This window comes from Choloepus didactylus, chromosome 9, assembly GCF_015220235.1.
Source record: "Choloepus didactylus isolate mChoDid1 chromosome 9, mChoDid1.pri, whole genome shotgun sequence".
Classification (NCBI taxonomy): domain Eukaryota; kingdom Metazoa; phylum Chordata; class Mammalia; order Pilosa; family Megalonychidae; genus Choloepus; species Choloepus didactylus.
The window spans coordinates 49,575,748-49,589,829 of NC_051315.1; the positions used below are offsets into that span (position 1 = coordinate 49,575,748).

At 33.2% G+C, this 14,082-nt stretch overlaps 1 protein-coding gene across 4 annotated transcripts in view; it reads left to right on the plus strand.

Moving 5' to 3' along the window:
• TANK (TRAF family member associated NFKB activator) overlaps nucleotides 1-14,082 on the plus strand; it is a 137,480-nt gene that overhangs the window by 87,667 nt on the left and 35,731 nt on the right. For 3 of the 4 annotated variants that reach the window (XM_037850605.1, XM_037850604.1, XM_037850606.1), the window contains exons 3-4: nucleotides 7,716-7,827; nucleotides 9,021-9,139. In XM_037850605.1, coding sequence (XP_037706533.1) covers nucleotides 7,716-7,827; nucleotides 9,021-9,139 — 231 coding nt within the window. The remainder of the gene's footprint in view (nucleotides 1-7,715; nucleotides 7,828-9,020; nucleotides 9,140-14,082) is intronic. The other variant, XM_037850607.1, reaches the window with a different exon arrangement.

Sequence of the window (14,082 nt, forward strand, 5' to 3'; positions counted from 1 at the left end):
CATCTATGATGTACTAGCACATAATAAATGCTAGGGATTCAAAGATAAATGGAATAATGAGCACACATTTAAGGGTTTCACAGTCTATTACAGCTTATTCTCTTTCTTGCCTCCTGCATTTGGATGTACTTAGACACTAAAGTGTCTTCTGGCTGTCCCAAAGTCGAGGAGTCTTTTAATCACAATAGTACCTGACATAGACAACTTTTAATATGCTTACAGAGTAAGAGAAGAGACTGTCGTGTAGGGCAGTGGTAGAGTAACGGTCCAGAAATGAGTAGAACAGGGCTAGTAGGGGAGCTAGCACTAGCATCCTTAAGTTATGGTTTTCCTGTCTGGGATCACAGTGGGCCACTTCCCTTGTTACCATTTTCCTTCCAGTGAGGAGGGAAAAAAGAAGTGAAGAGCAGACAGCTTCCTTTTAATGATGTGATCCATAATTTGTACAGGTCACTTCTACTCATATTCTTTTAGCCAGAACTTAATCATCTAGTATGGAGGAAATGTAGTCTCTAGCTGGGTGACCATGTACCTAGCTAAAGCTATATTACCAAAAGAAAAACTGAGAATGGATAAGCTAAAGTCAGCTAAAGAATTTCTAATATCATAAGATACCATAATGTGGATTTAATATTCACTCAATTTTATTACTCATACCAAGTTGCTTGTCATCAGTTTCTGCCACTGTTACAAATTTCTGAGGGAGAAACCAAATATATTTAACAAAGACTTAAGTAACCTCTATTGCTTCTTTAACCATCTTTTCAAGAGAATCAGTAATAAAATAATTAAAAAATTCTGAAAATTTACAAACTGATTGCCATTTAAGAGCCTGAGCCACCAAAATTATAAATGTATAGGTTATAGAAAACTTCCTACAATTGATCTTTCCTGCTTGTCCCAAGATCCTTTGCATTATATATTTAGAAGATATAAATCTCCTTTTTGAGAAGAAAAATACAGAAAAATAATTTTTGTCTCTCTTGCCCAGTTTTGATTAAAAGAAAAATCGAGAAAGTCTTGCATAGAAAGGAAACAGTCTCCTTTATTTTGTTGTTCAGGTGCTATGCAATGAATTTTTTTTTTGTTGCTGTTGTTCTGATAAGAAAAGTAAAGGATGCAGAGTATTTAAAAACATTCAGTTTGCTATGCAAAAAGCTTTCTTGGCTTACCATTGAAGCTGAGGTGAATGCCTCAAATAAGACTTAAGTTTGTTCTTTTCTTTGTTACAGCTCATCTCCCTTTTTTTTTCCTGACAATAAATGTGAAGCAATAAGGACTCTTTTGTTGTCAGATTGCTTGATTGTGGAATTAGTCTTGACATATCTGAAATGTAAATCCTTAGGCTCAAGGTTTGTGTTACCTCTAAAAGCTCATAATTTTTTTATTTCATATTTTTAATTAGAGATGCTGTAGGTTTACAGAAAAATCATGTAAAAAATACAGTGTTCCCATATACCAAACTCCCATCCCCTACCCTCCAGTTATTAACACATATTTCTTCTCTTATACAGCATCAGGAAAACTGAAGTCTTAGGAGAAAGTCCTGTATAGCTAGTTCCATGTTGTACTTTGCCATAGACTTATTTTCCAACTATCAGAATTTAAAATGTTTGTATCCTTTTACTTAACAGGAATATGTCCTGTCAAAACTTTCAGACAGGTATGTTAAGATATGTATTAATAGAGAATGTTTCCAAAAATGTATTAACACCTACTACGTTTCTTGGACTGCGCTAAGCGTAGAGCTGAATCTACAATGATAAGTAAGTAGACGTGCTCACTGACTCATGGAATGATGGCAGTCTAGTAAAGGAAAGATTAATCAAAGTTTCACAAATACCAAGTTTCAAATTCTGATAAGTATAAAGAAGAAAGGTATAGTCCTATTAGAATGTCTATTTGGAACTTGACCTTATCTGGAAGGTTGAAGAAGACCGTCTTCATGAAGTGATATTTGAAAGGGCAGGGTTGAGGGGCTTTCCAGGTACAAGGGACCTGTGTTATAAAGACCCAGTGTTCCAAAAGAACTAAAAGTAGACTCATATACCCAGAACAAGGAAAACAATGGAATGAGAAGAGGTAGGGGCTAGACTACTTAGGGACTTAGAGGGCATATTGAGGAATTTTGGTTATTCTAACAGCAGTAAGAAGCCATTTAAAGTTTTTTGGGGGAAAGAGGTGGAAGAAAAGAATGAGGTGATAAGATTAGATTTGCCTTTTGTAAAGAACACAATAGTGACAATGTAGAGAATAAATTGGCTGATTTAGGGAGAGCAGTTAGGCTATTGCAGTTCATTAAGATGGTGGTGGTTTGAACTATGGTGACTTCATTGGAGATGAGAAATGTAGATAAATTTGAGAGACATTTCAAATTAAAATTGATACTTGATAATGGATTAGCTATAGAAGAACAAGTAAATGTCAGGGATGATTGCAGGTTTCAGGTAGTTATTGGTACTATATACCGAGGACATAATACTGGCAAAGAACCAGCTTCAGGGAGAAGGTAGTTTGAGGTGGAGTGGTAATTGAAGGGAGGACATCATCAGTTTTTAATATGTAAAATTTGAAATTCCTTCTCTATTGGCTGCATGGATCCAAAGCTCAGAAGAGAGATCTGGGCTAGAGAGTTCCTAGCAGATAAGCAGCCACTGACATGGATGACATTGTGTGGTGAGAGAGTACATAGCAAAAAGAGGGCTGTGGTAGAGCTAGATGTACTCACATGATACAACATAGCAGTTAGGAGCTTGGGCTTTGTGGCCAGGCAAACCTGGATTCAACTCCCAGCTTTTCTACCTACTTGGAAGCTTTGGGTAACTTACTTTGTACCTCTTTGTGCATCAGTTTTCTTATCTATGATATGTGGGAGATAATCTCGGGTGGTTGGTATACGTATTAAATGAGATAAAATAAAACTGAGCTTGGTGCACATAGTAAATATTCATTAAAATGTTCATATGATATGTTGCTGAGTTGAAAAATTTGCAGAACTGTTCTCATTTTTTTGAAAGACACATATTTGAACATACAAAGAAGTTATGAAAGGGTACATACAAAAATGTAATAGTACTTACCCATGAGAAGGAATTGGAAGGCAAACTAAAGGAGAAGACTTTTTACTCTGTACATATCTGGGTTTGGGGGTTTTATAGTGGCTGGTACTGGTGGTTTTTGTTGTTTTGTTTTGTTTTGTTTTTCACATTTTTTCCAATAAGCATGCTACCTTTGTAATTTTTAACAGCCATTAATTGTTCTTAGATCACTTTTGAGCCCTTTTTGTCTTTTTGTAAACTTTGAACAACCAGAGTTTTTTTGCTTGACAGAATGTTTTTGATTCACTGGTGATAATACCACACTGATTTCTCAGAGAAACTTCTGAGTCCTAGATTGCAACGAGCTAGAAGAAAGACTGAGCAGTTAGCTCAGAGTATGAGGCCTAGAGTGTGAGGTGGTTGGATGGTAAGTCTGGTGACAATTTGCCTGTCATCAGTGGTAATCAGAATACTTGTTGATAGATGTATGCACACCATGCATGGTAATAGTATGTAGATACCTTGCTCATTGTTAAATGAAGGGAACTAACACTTGTAAAGAACTTAATTGTGTGCCAGATATTTTATATATGTATCTCCTTTAGTCCTTTAGGTAAATTTTATTTTCATTTCAAAAGGAAAGATACCAAGGCTTAAAAAGGCTAATTAAATTAATCAGGACCAAAACACAGGATTATAAAATAAAAATAGTTTGTATGTACCACTAGACATGCTGAGAAATTGTTGACAGCACTGTCACATAATAGTAGATTGGTAATCTGATCTGTCAAATCCAAATAAACCTTGGAGGGCAGGAGGGTGAATGGGAGGAAGAGAAGCATTATAACCCAGTGGGCAGAGAATGGTTGATGAATGATTTATGTGTAAGCCAGGATCGCTGAGTTGCTAATCCTATATGATCTCATACTTTTTTTGTCTGTTTGTTTGCTTAAAATTGAAGTCAGTGCTTACCTATCCAAAGTGTCAAGATGGCACAATTAATTAGTTTGTGTCTAAAGTGCTATGTAATAGGATAATTAATATTTAATTATCTTCCTTTGTGAACTGTGAGGCTCCCTATTAAGAGCATTCATGATAGCCAAGCAAATCCTTCAATGAAGCTTTTATTCTCTTTGTTAATCTTGGAACAGTTTGAAAGGTTGTTAAATTGAGATTCTTTCTTTCTTTTTTTTTTTTTAATCTATTCACCATTTTTAAAATTTCTGTTCTTAAGAACCTGAAGGAAAGCAATGGTGTTTTTCAAAATATTGAGACTAGTTCCTGAGGATGAGAAGAAATAATGTTTGACCTATTCAGAATGATATATGACTTAAGGTCACCTGAAGAACTTTTTTTCTTAATTTGAAAATAAGGCATTGTGCCTTGAAAAATGTGAAAAATGAGAATGAGAATTTTCGATGTTAGAAATAGGAAAAAGATTAGTCTATGGAACTTTATTTTAATATATAATTTATGAAACTCATGAAAACTTAAGCAGCTCTGTGACCAAAATTACAAGAAATGTTCTATCTTCATTTTGAAGATGAACGATTGAAAGTTTGCCTTGAATAAAGAAGCAGTTATTAAGATAATCTTTTTGCCTTATTTATGATAGTTGAAAATATGTATGAACAACCACTTTTTATAAATTTGAGATGTGTACTATAGTTGATCTCCATTGTTTTAAGTTTTGCTTTTGAACATTGATAAAGAATACAAAGTATGTTATTATGGCACAAGTATCTAAGTACCTGTTTACCTCATTCGATGCTGGTCGACCACTTGTTTTGCTAGTCATTGGAATCGGAAGGAGTGTCAAATACACAGAAGCCAGAGTCATCTTGGCCAGATGGTGTTTGATACAGATGGATGGTTAGTTGTCATGCAGATCTCCTAGTTGGTAACTTGTTGCTGCCATCTGACTCAAAGAATCATTCACACACACTGGCTGTCAAAAGCATCTTCTCTTCTGTCTGTTTTAGCTGTCATGTCTGTGCTCTGTACAGAAGTGTTGACAAGACATTGCTGTTGTACATTTTCAATTTAGTTGTTAGTGATTTTTCTGTTTTGTGGGGTCTTTGATAGTGCTGGAATGTACTTGCTTTATAATTGTATTGTTTTAAAAAATATTATTAGAATGTAACCATCATCTGATTTATTAATAGGACTTTTCAGATTGTAAGTTTATTCAAATCTGCTCAGTGGACAAAAGCATTTAATAAAAAGGAAAAAAAACTTCTTATTTACAAATAAATTGAATCCCCAATTTGATATAATGCCTTCTTTTGGACTTCCCCTCTCAAGCCTTGTGGTCAAAATTTTTATACTCTTCTAAATATATATTTTTTCTTCTCAAATTACTATATTTTTTTCTGACAGCATGTTTCCCTGTTCCCCCCAGATATCTTCAGACTTTGCCTGTCCTTTACATCAATTTTCTCAAACTTAATTTCCCTTTGGCTAATACGTCTACTCACCTTGTTGTCTTCTTACCTTTTTCCAAGTAGGAATATAATAAGCAAAGCCATTTCTCCATTCCTTCAGATTACTTCTGAAGGCTTATCTGTGTGACATTTCTTTAACAACTTTATTTATTTATTCAACCTACATTTAGTGAACATCTCAATATGTACTAGGCTACACTCTGGAGATACCAGGAAAAGATACTCTCTGTCCTTGGGGGCTTCATAGTCTAGAGGGAAATCAAATATATAGACAACTAGACTAGAATACTATAATTGCTATAATAAAAAGTATGTAGTAAGTGCAGTAGGAGAACATGAACCACTGCTATTCTGTTTTCCCTGCTATATTTCTAGAGTGTGTCTTTTTACATACTCTATGTAATTTGCTTGAACTTCATAATAATGGTTTGAAAAATAGTCGAGCATTTCAATTTGAAATAGCCAGGGGGACTATAGATTTTCCCAGCTAGTGAATATATTTTCAGTATTGTTCGTTTTTCATAATATGTTGTATACAGATGTGTGAAAGTATGTGTTTAAGCCACGAACTGGAAGATGAAAATTAACTGACAGAGCTTCTGAATTAGTTCCAAAAGAAAATATATTGTCATTTGATTTCTGCATTGAGGTTAAAAAAAAAAAAAAAAAAAAGCGCCATAGAACATGGAGAATGGACTGAGGCTTTCATAGCTTAGATGTTTATTCTGGGCTTGTCTTCAACCTGCTAAGTTTCTTGTACTGTTTACTTAATCTCTGTACAGTAGAAGCATGTACCTATCAAAATAAAGTGGAAGAATGGTTAAACTAATAGTTGTTATTTTTTTAAAAGTTCTGAGTTCTTTGGAGAAAGTTCTAAATACTCAGAAAAATGTTTGCTGATTCCTCAACGTTAGTGGCTTTTTGTAGCCCAGGTAAATTTAAGGTACTAAGACTTTTCTGTCAACATTTGGATCATATTGACTCTATGGCTTTGGGTTTGAATTTATGTAGGAATAAGGTGTCTTGTCCTGGGAAGGCTGGCCCTGGACTAAACTTTGGCATCTAAGATTAGTTCTGAGACTCAAATTCTAGGACATATAGTCCAGATGGACATGAGATTCATTCTTGTTTTAATAACAAAATTTACTTGGATTCTGTATTTCCTTTAATATTTTTTTTCAATAAGTATATATATGTATAAGTTTTTATCACAGTTCTCTGGCGAATGCCAAGTTGTCGAAGACTGCCATCAGATAACATATAAAGATGACACACACCATTTGGGTTGCTTTTATCTACTCTGCTTAAAGTATATTCATATTTAAAGTATGTTTAATAAAATGTCACCTTTTATTTGTTTTGCTTTAATTTCTTAAGCTCATTTATTTTGGGGAATCTAGGAGCATTTGTGTAATTTATAAAAGACTTTAAGCTTCACTAATTTTGAACTTTCAATTTTGAAGATTCAATTCAAAATCAAATATTTACTATCTACTGAGAGACATTCAGAGATTATTAGGACCTCTTTCCATATTTCAAGGAATTTATAATCTAGTCCTTTATTTAGTAGTTCCTCCAGTGATAGAAATTGGTAAATTATTCTCTATTATTTTGGGGTGACTTTTTAAAGACTTTATATTAGTTTGGTGATTGTAATGCAACATTTTAAAATGTGCTTGAAGGTTTGCAACATCTGTATTCCCTAATGCACACTCATGTCTGTTTTCAATGCTTAATTCTCACGTTTCATTGATTTGTCTCTTTGGTTTTCATATTGTTTTAATTGTATCCACTTCATCTTTTTTGTACTCTAAAAATAAATTCAGGTTTATTTAAAAGATGTGGGATCTTAATTTTGTTTTGTTAGTGTGTTTTTTCATAAAATATCTTTTAGTATTAGTTTTATCATTCAAGCTTTTCTCTGTTATCATTAAGGATTAAATTATAAATTAAAATTTTTTTATCCTAACTGAAGGACCAAGAAACCATATATTAAACTCTTGACTGAAATTTAATTAAAATGATTTTTTATAATTTTAGAGTTGCTCTAAGTGTTTTAAACCCCCAATGTTTGTAATGATAACAAAAACATTCCTAGAGCCAGTTGTTAACTCAAATACTTAGTACCTTGAAATTGGCAATATGGACAGCCCTTATCTATTTATAATTAATGGACAGTAAATGTGTGTACGTGTCTGTCAGTAAATATCAGGCTAACTGGTTTGTATGTCAGCAGACTGAAAACTATGAGCAGAGAATACGTGAGCAACAGGAACAGCTGTCACTTCAACAAACTATTATTGACAAGCTAAAATCACAGTTACTTCTTGTGAATTCCAGTCGAGGTACGTTCATGTTAATTTTTTTATGTATTTCTTGAACTCCTTGAAGAAAGGTGGAAGTCAAGTTTTTCTGTTTTATTCCTCCATACTTTATCATTAGTTCTGATGCTTTAATAATGATGGTACAGTTACATATTATATTTATTTAAGAAATGAATACTTCTAGGATATGGGAAGTAGGCATTCATGTATTCTATGTGATGGAACTCAAAGTTGGTAAAACTTCCTAGATGGCAATTTGCCAGTAAGTATCAAAAGCTTTTTAAAATGTCTGTGCCTTCTTTAATTATTATTATTGTTATTTTTGTGTGTGTGCTAATGAAGGTGTCAGGGATTGATTTAGGTGATGAATGTACAATATGTAATGGTACTGTGAACAATCGAATGTACGATTTGTTTTGTATGACTGTGTGGTATGTGAATATATCTCAATAAAATGAAGATTTAAAAAAAAAAAAAAGTCTGTGCCTTTTGAACCAAAAATTCAAGTCCTAAGAATTTTTCTGAATATGTAAGAAAATGTTTTTTCAAATACTCAAGGATATATATGCAAAGCTTATTTTTAATAATGAAAAACTAGAAACTAAATGTCCAATTTAGCTTAGTTATCAATATAATGAACACCTTTGTAACCAAAAACTTACTAACATGAGATATGTTCATGATATACAGCAAAGTAAGCATAGCAGGATACAAAATAAATATGATGTTATTTTATATCTGCGCACAAAAAATTCTTGTGAGAATTTATATTTATAGGAAAAGAAAACTTTGATAGAATGTAAGCCAGGTTAACTAGAGTATTCACACTGGTGGTAAAAATTGTGGGTAGCTTTTGTTTTTTACTCTTTTGGCATGTCTGAATTTTCTAATTTTCCTACAATAAACATGGAATCATAATATAAATAATTATTTTAAACAAGAAATACATACCTGTAAAAGTTTTTTGTTGTTGACAGTATATATTTTATACATACTTTGGGAGAGTAGGTTTTTTGTGTGTTGTAGTAGGAATGAAAAAAATCTAAAGGGGAACTTGTCAAAATAACTATTACCTGAAAAAAAAATTTTTAACTCATGGTTTAAAATCTCTTATTCTTTAATAAGAATTCTTTGATTTGCATTCTTTTCACTTTTTTCAGGTGTTAACAAAAACAAAGGTTTCTTACTAATGTCAAAAAGGTTTTTTTTTGCAGGTAATAGTTATGGCTGTGTTCCCCTGCTTGAAGACAGTGAATCAAGGAAGAATAATTTGACTCTTGATCAGCCACATGATAAAGTGAAATCAGGAATACCAAGAGAAAAACAATCAAAGGTAAGTTGCACTGCCAGTTTTATAAAGGAAATAAGAAATGAAAATCAGATTCCATATACTTCCTGTATTATTTAGCCAGTATTCTTTCACAATTTGGGTAGCAACAGGGAAGGGAGCACAGAGAAAGTGGACAAGATTCTTTTCAACCCTTAAATTAAATTCAAATGCTGATAAATAACACATTGCTCATTTTATTTTCCTGAGGTGGGTCTACCCTGAGAAAGGTCTATATATATGCATATATGACTTACACGTTCCTTTTAAATAGAAACACTATCTCCAAGTGAAATAAGGCTTAGGTTTAATATTTCCTAGTGTTGTCTTTTCTATATCACAGGCATTTAACAAAAATAAAAGATTAAACTAAGGTAGGTACTAAAGACTTTCATGGCTCCAGATTAGAAAATAATATTCTAGTGTTTTTTTTAATTACCTGTGCTTAGTAAAACAAAATCCACCTAACTAGCTTAAGTGCATTAAGCTTAAGCTCAATTCCTTATATTGAAGAAATATAAAAAGGAATATTCCATATCTGCAAAGAAACATATACAAGGATGTTCATGCTGCATTGGTTAGAAACAACCTAAATATCTTTCAGTGACAGAATGGTACATCTTTCTAATGAAATACTTTACAAAAATTATAATAAACTAAGTATTTATGTATCAGTATAGATAGGTCTCAAAAATAATGTTGAGTATAAGATGATAAAATGGGAATGTTTTATGTAAATATTTAAAACATACATAACATTCTACATTAATGTTTATGAAAACATATATGTAGTAAAAGTATAAAAATATGGACAGGAAGGGAACGTCTTTAGAAAGTGTAGTGGGGAGGGAGAAGACTAAAGGGAGAGGAATGTTGAGAATGCAATAAAGGATCCTTCAGTTTTATCTGTAACTTTTATTTCTTTCAAGAAAATAAGATTTGAAACAAATATGGCAGAGTATTAACACTTGTTAAATTAGGGTGGTGGGTAGGTTTAAAAAGGAATTTTTTAAATAAGATGAGTGGAGTTTTAGTGGGACGATGCATCTTTTGAATAAAATAAAGTCTTCTAATAAATAAGGACTCTTAACATCAGCAAGACCAATTAAGGCAAGAGTGCTGTATTTTTTTCTTCTAAATAAGGTCAAAGATTTCAGCTTTGCTTGTCAGGGTTATTCAGTTTCTTATTCACAACTAAGACTATCTTACATTTCTTACTTAGAAATTATTATTTAACATAAAATCCAAGAAATTCAATTTTGAGACTTTTTCGATTAAAAAAAATTTAACCAAAAGTTCTTTATACTATCTCTCATTCCATATTTTTTCATTCAAAATTATTTTTCTTTAATTTGAACCATTCAGTTCTCTTTACCTTCCTATCCCCCCATCCAATTTCTATTCATCTAAGAATACTAATAAATAAACTTGACAAACCATGGTACTAGAATATGTTCAGATTTATTTTGCAAAAGAGGAAATTCAGACACAATGATTCTGACTTTTGGAATAAAACTTTGTGATTGGCCCTCTTATAGTACATGATAAAATCACTGAACTACTATAAGGTGCTGACTTAGAAACTTAGTCCTTAAGAAAATAACATTTACAGTCCATTTTTCTGTATCAAGGACTTCTAAATGCCATTATTTACCATTAATTTTAATAATCAAAATTCTTACATGTATCTCAGTTATAACTAATGTGTTTGATGATAATAGAATATCTCCAATTCAAAATATACAGAAGGTATTTTTGAAAATAACAGTCTTGGTTAGAACAACAGGCTCTAAAATATACTAATAATTTAGTTTATTTTATATTTGAGCAATTTGTAGTTATTTATGAAAGTTTTAGAGTTTATTTTTTAATTAGAATAAGTTTTCAAAGGGAGACTTTTAACATATCTTTTTAAAAATTGTATTATGTCTTTTATCAATAAAGTCTGATACCTGGTCTGAAATTAAGTACAAGTATCAAAAATCATGTCAGAGATAGTTTATTTCCACAGAAGTAATAATGTTGCATCAATTATACCTACATTTGTAGACAGGTAATATGAGGAAAAAATATAAAGCTCTAAGTGATTAATCTCAGCCACTTCTCATAATTATCTTTACTAATAGGTCAAAGGTTTATGTGATACACGTATTTTGGTTCTTCAAATGACTCATCAACTCAACCATTTTTATACTATAGCCATTAATAAAAATCAAAATTAGCTGTCTTGCATTTCAGCTTTATGTTCTCCTTTATATATCTCTAGTCAAAGTGCTAATAAGAAATGCATTAAAGATTCAAGAGAAGAGGAAATACACAGTATTCTAAAAGAATAGATATATTAAATTTATTGAATATTTGAGACCTAGCTGTCTATTTAGTATAAAATATGAGGCCTAATTAAAAGAAAATACTGGTCAATCAGCAATTAAATTAAAATCTTTTTCATTGTCATACTTGTTGATCTATCTATACTTACTTAGTTATAATTAAATTCACTTTTAGTTAATACAGGTGAAATCCTTTCCTAAAGAACTTTGAATGATTTGGTTATGTTAGGGCTTTTTCCAAAAATGAAAGACTCCATATTGTTGGTTGCTATTTTATAAAAATGTGCATCCATGTGGACAAAAACTAGAGAGTAGTGTACAGAAATGGTTAAGATGATGGTATGGTTCCTTTTTTTTTTTTTTTTCTATTTTTGATATACTTTAATATTTTTAGTCTTTCCAAAAATTAATGTATTTCTCATATTTCTAGTCAGTTGGCCTAGCCTCTGTAATGAATTAGTATGTTAGTAGAAAAGCTTTGAACCAGTAACAGAAGGAAGCTACTGCTAAGCACCCTCAGTCCTTCCCTCCCTCTGGTGGGTGGTTTGAGGGTTTGTTTTCTTTTAGACTATTTGTTTTGTTTTGTTAGGATATTTGAGAAGGAAAGACCCATGGATATTATGGCAAAGAATAACTGTGGCTGCCTTTGTAAATAAGACACAGAGTAGAGAAAAGAGTAATATGGTGAGGAAAAAGAAGCCTCTTTAGAAAATTTTACTTGGGAAACATGAAATTTATAGTTAAGCCTCTGTTTGTACCAATCCTACACAAACAGCATCCACTATGGGGGCATGGAGAGGTCAAGACAACAGAGCCTCTATTGTTGGGTGACCCTTTAGTACTCTACGTATAGTTTTGAGACATTAGGGAAGAAGTACCAGGTCTAATGGAAAACCTGAGTTTCATCACTATCCACCCACCACTGTAGCTTGCAGACGTCCTTGATGAGATAGAATTTTGGGAAAGAGGGCATTGTATTAGTTAGTACTGCATAACAAATTACCCTAAATTTACCCTAAAACTTAATGGCTTAAAACAACAAATATTTATTATCTCGATTTTTCTGGGTCAGGAATTCAAGAGCTGCTTAGCTTGGTAGTTCTGGCTCAGGATCTAGCTCTCATGTGTCAGGATATGGGCAGGAGTGGTAGTCATCTGAAGGCTTGACAGGGGTTGACAGATTCAATTCCAAGATGGCTCACTCATATCACTTGACTTTGCCTGGAGGCCTCACATGCTCCTTTCCTCACCATATGGCAGCTAACGTCACTCAACACAAGAGATCAAAGAGAGAGCAAGGAGGAAGCCAAAATGCTCTTTACGATCTAGTGTCTCAACTCTTACACCTTCACGTCCAGTTTATTCTGTCCATTAGAAGTGTCAAAAATTTTGTAGACCTATTTTAAAGGCAACACAAGCATTATGGATTGTGGTGTGCAGAAGATGGTATATCAAAGATCAAGAATGTGGAGGGTGGCAGTATTTAATTTACCATGTGATAAATATTGATGAAAAATTAAGGAACTTGACAGAAGTTAATAGTGAATTCAACTTCCTGAATCCTATCACTATTAGTCTTTGAAAGGAAAGAAATGTCATAGCCTATCATATGAAGGAAAATTTCAAAAATTCTAGTATGCAAATAAACTTTCTAGCAAAGAATAATAGTTGAGCAGTGCTTTAGGGAACCAAGAAACTCTTATATGTTTTTTTTTTTTTATCTTCATTTTATTGAGATACATTCACATACCACACAGTCATACAAAACAAATCGTACATTCGATTGTTCACAGTACCATTACATAGTTGTACATTCATCACCTAAATCAATCCCTGACACCTTCATTAGCACACACACAAAAATAACAAGAATAATAATTAAAGTGAAAAAGAGCAATTGAAGTAAAAAAGAACACTGGGTACCTTTGTCTGTCTGTTTGTTTCCTTCCCCTATTTTTCTACTCATCCATTCATAAACTAGACAAAGTGGAGTGTGGTCCTTATGGCTTTCCCAATCCCATTGTCACTCCTCATAAGCTACATTTTTATACAACTGTCTTCAAGATTCATTGGTTCTGGGTTGTAGTTTGATAGTTTCAGGTATCTACCACCAGCTACCCCAAATCATTAGAACCTAAAAAGGGTTGTCTAAAGTGTGCGCAAGAGTGCCCACCAGAGTGACCTCTCGGCTCCTTTTGGAATCTCTCTGCCACTCAAGCTTATTTCATTTCCTTTCACATCCCCCTTTTGATCAAGAAGATGTTCTCCGTCCCACGATGCCAGGTCTACATTCCTCCTCGGGAGTCATATTCCACATTGCCAGGGAGATTCACTCCCCTGGGTGTCTGATCCCACGTAGGGGGGAGGGCAGTGATTTCACCTTTCAAGTTGGCTTAGCTAGAGAGACAGGGCCACATCTGAGCAACAAAGAGGCATTTGGGAGGAGGCTCTTAGGCACAATTATAGGGAGGCCTAGCCTCTCCTTTGCAGCAACCGTCTTCCCAAGGATAAAACCTATGGTAGAGGGCTCAACCCATCAAACCACCAGTCCCCTATGTCTGTAGTCGTGTTAGCAACCATCGAGGTGGGGTAGGCCAATACCCCTGCATTCTCGACAGG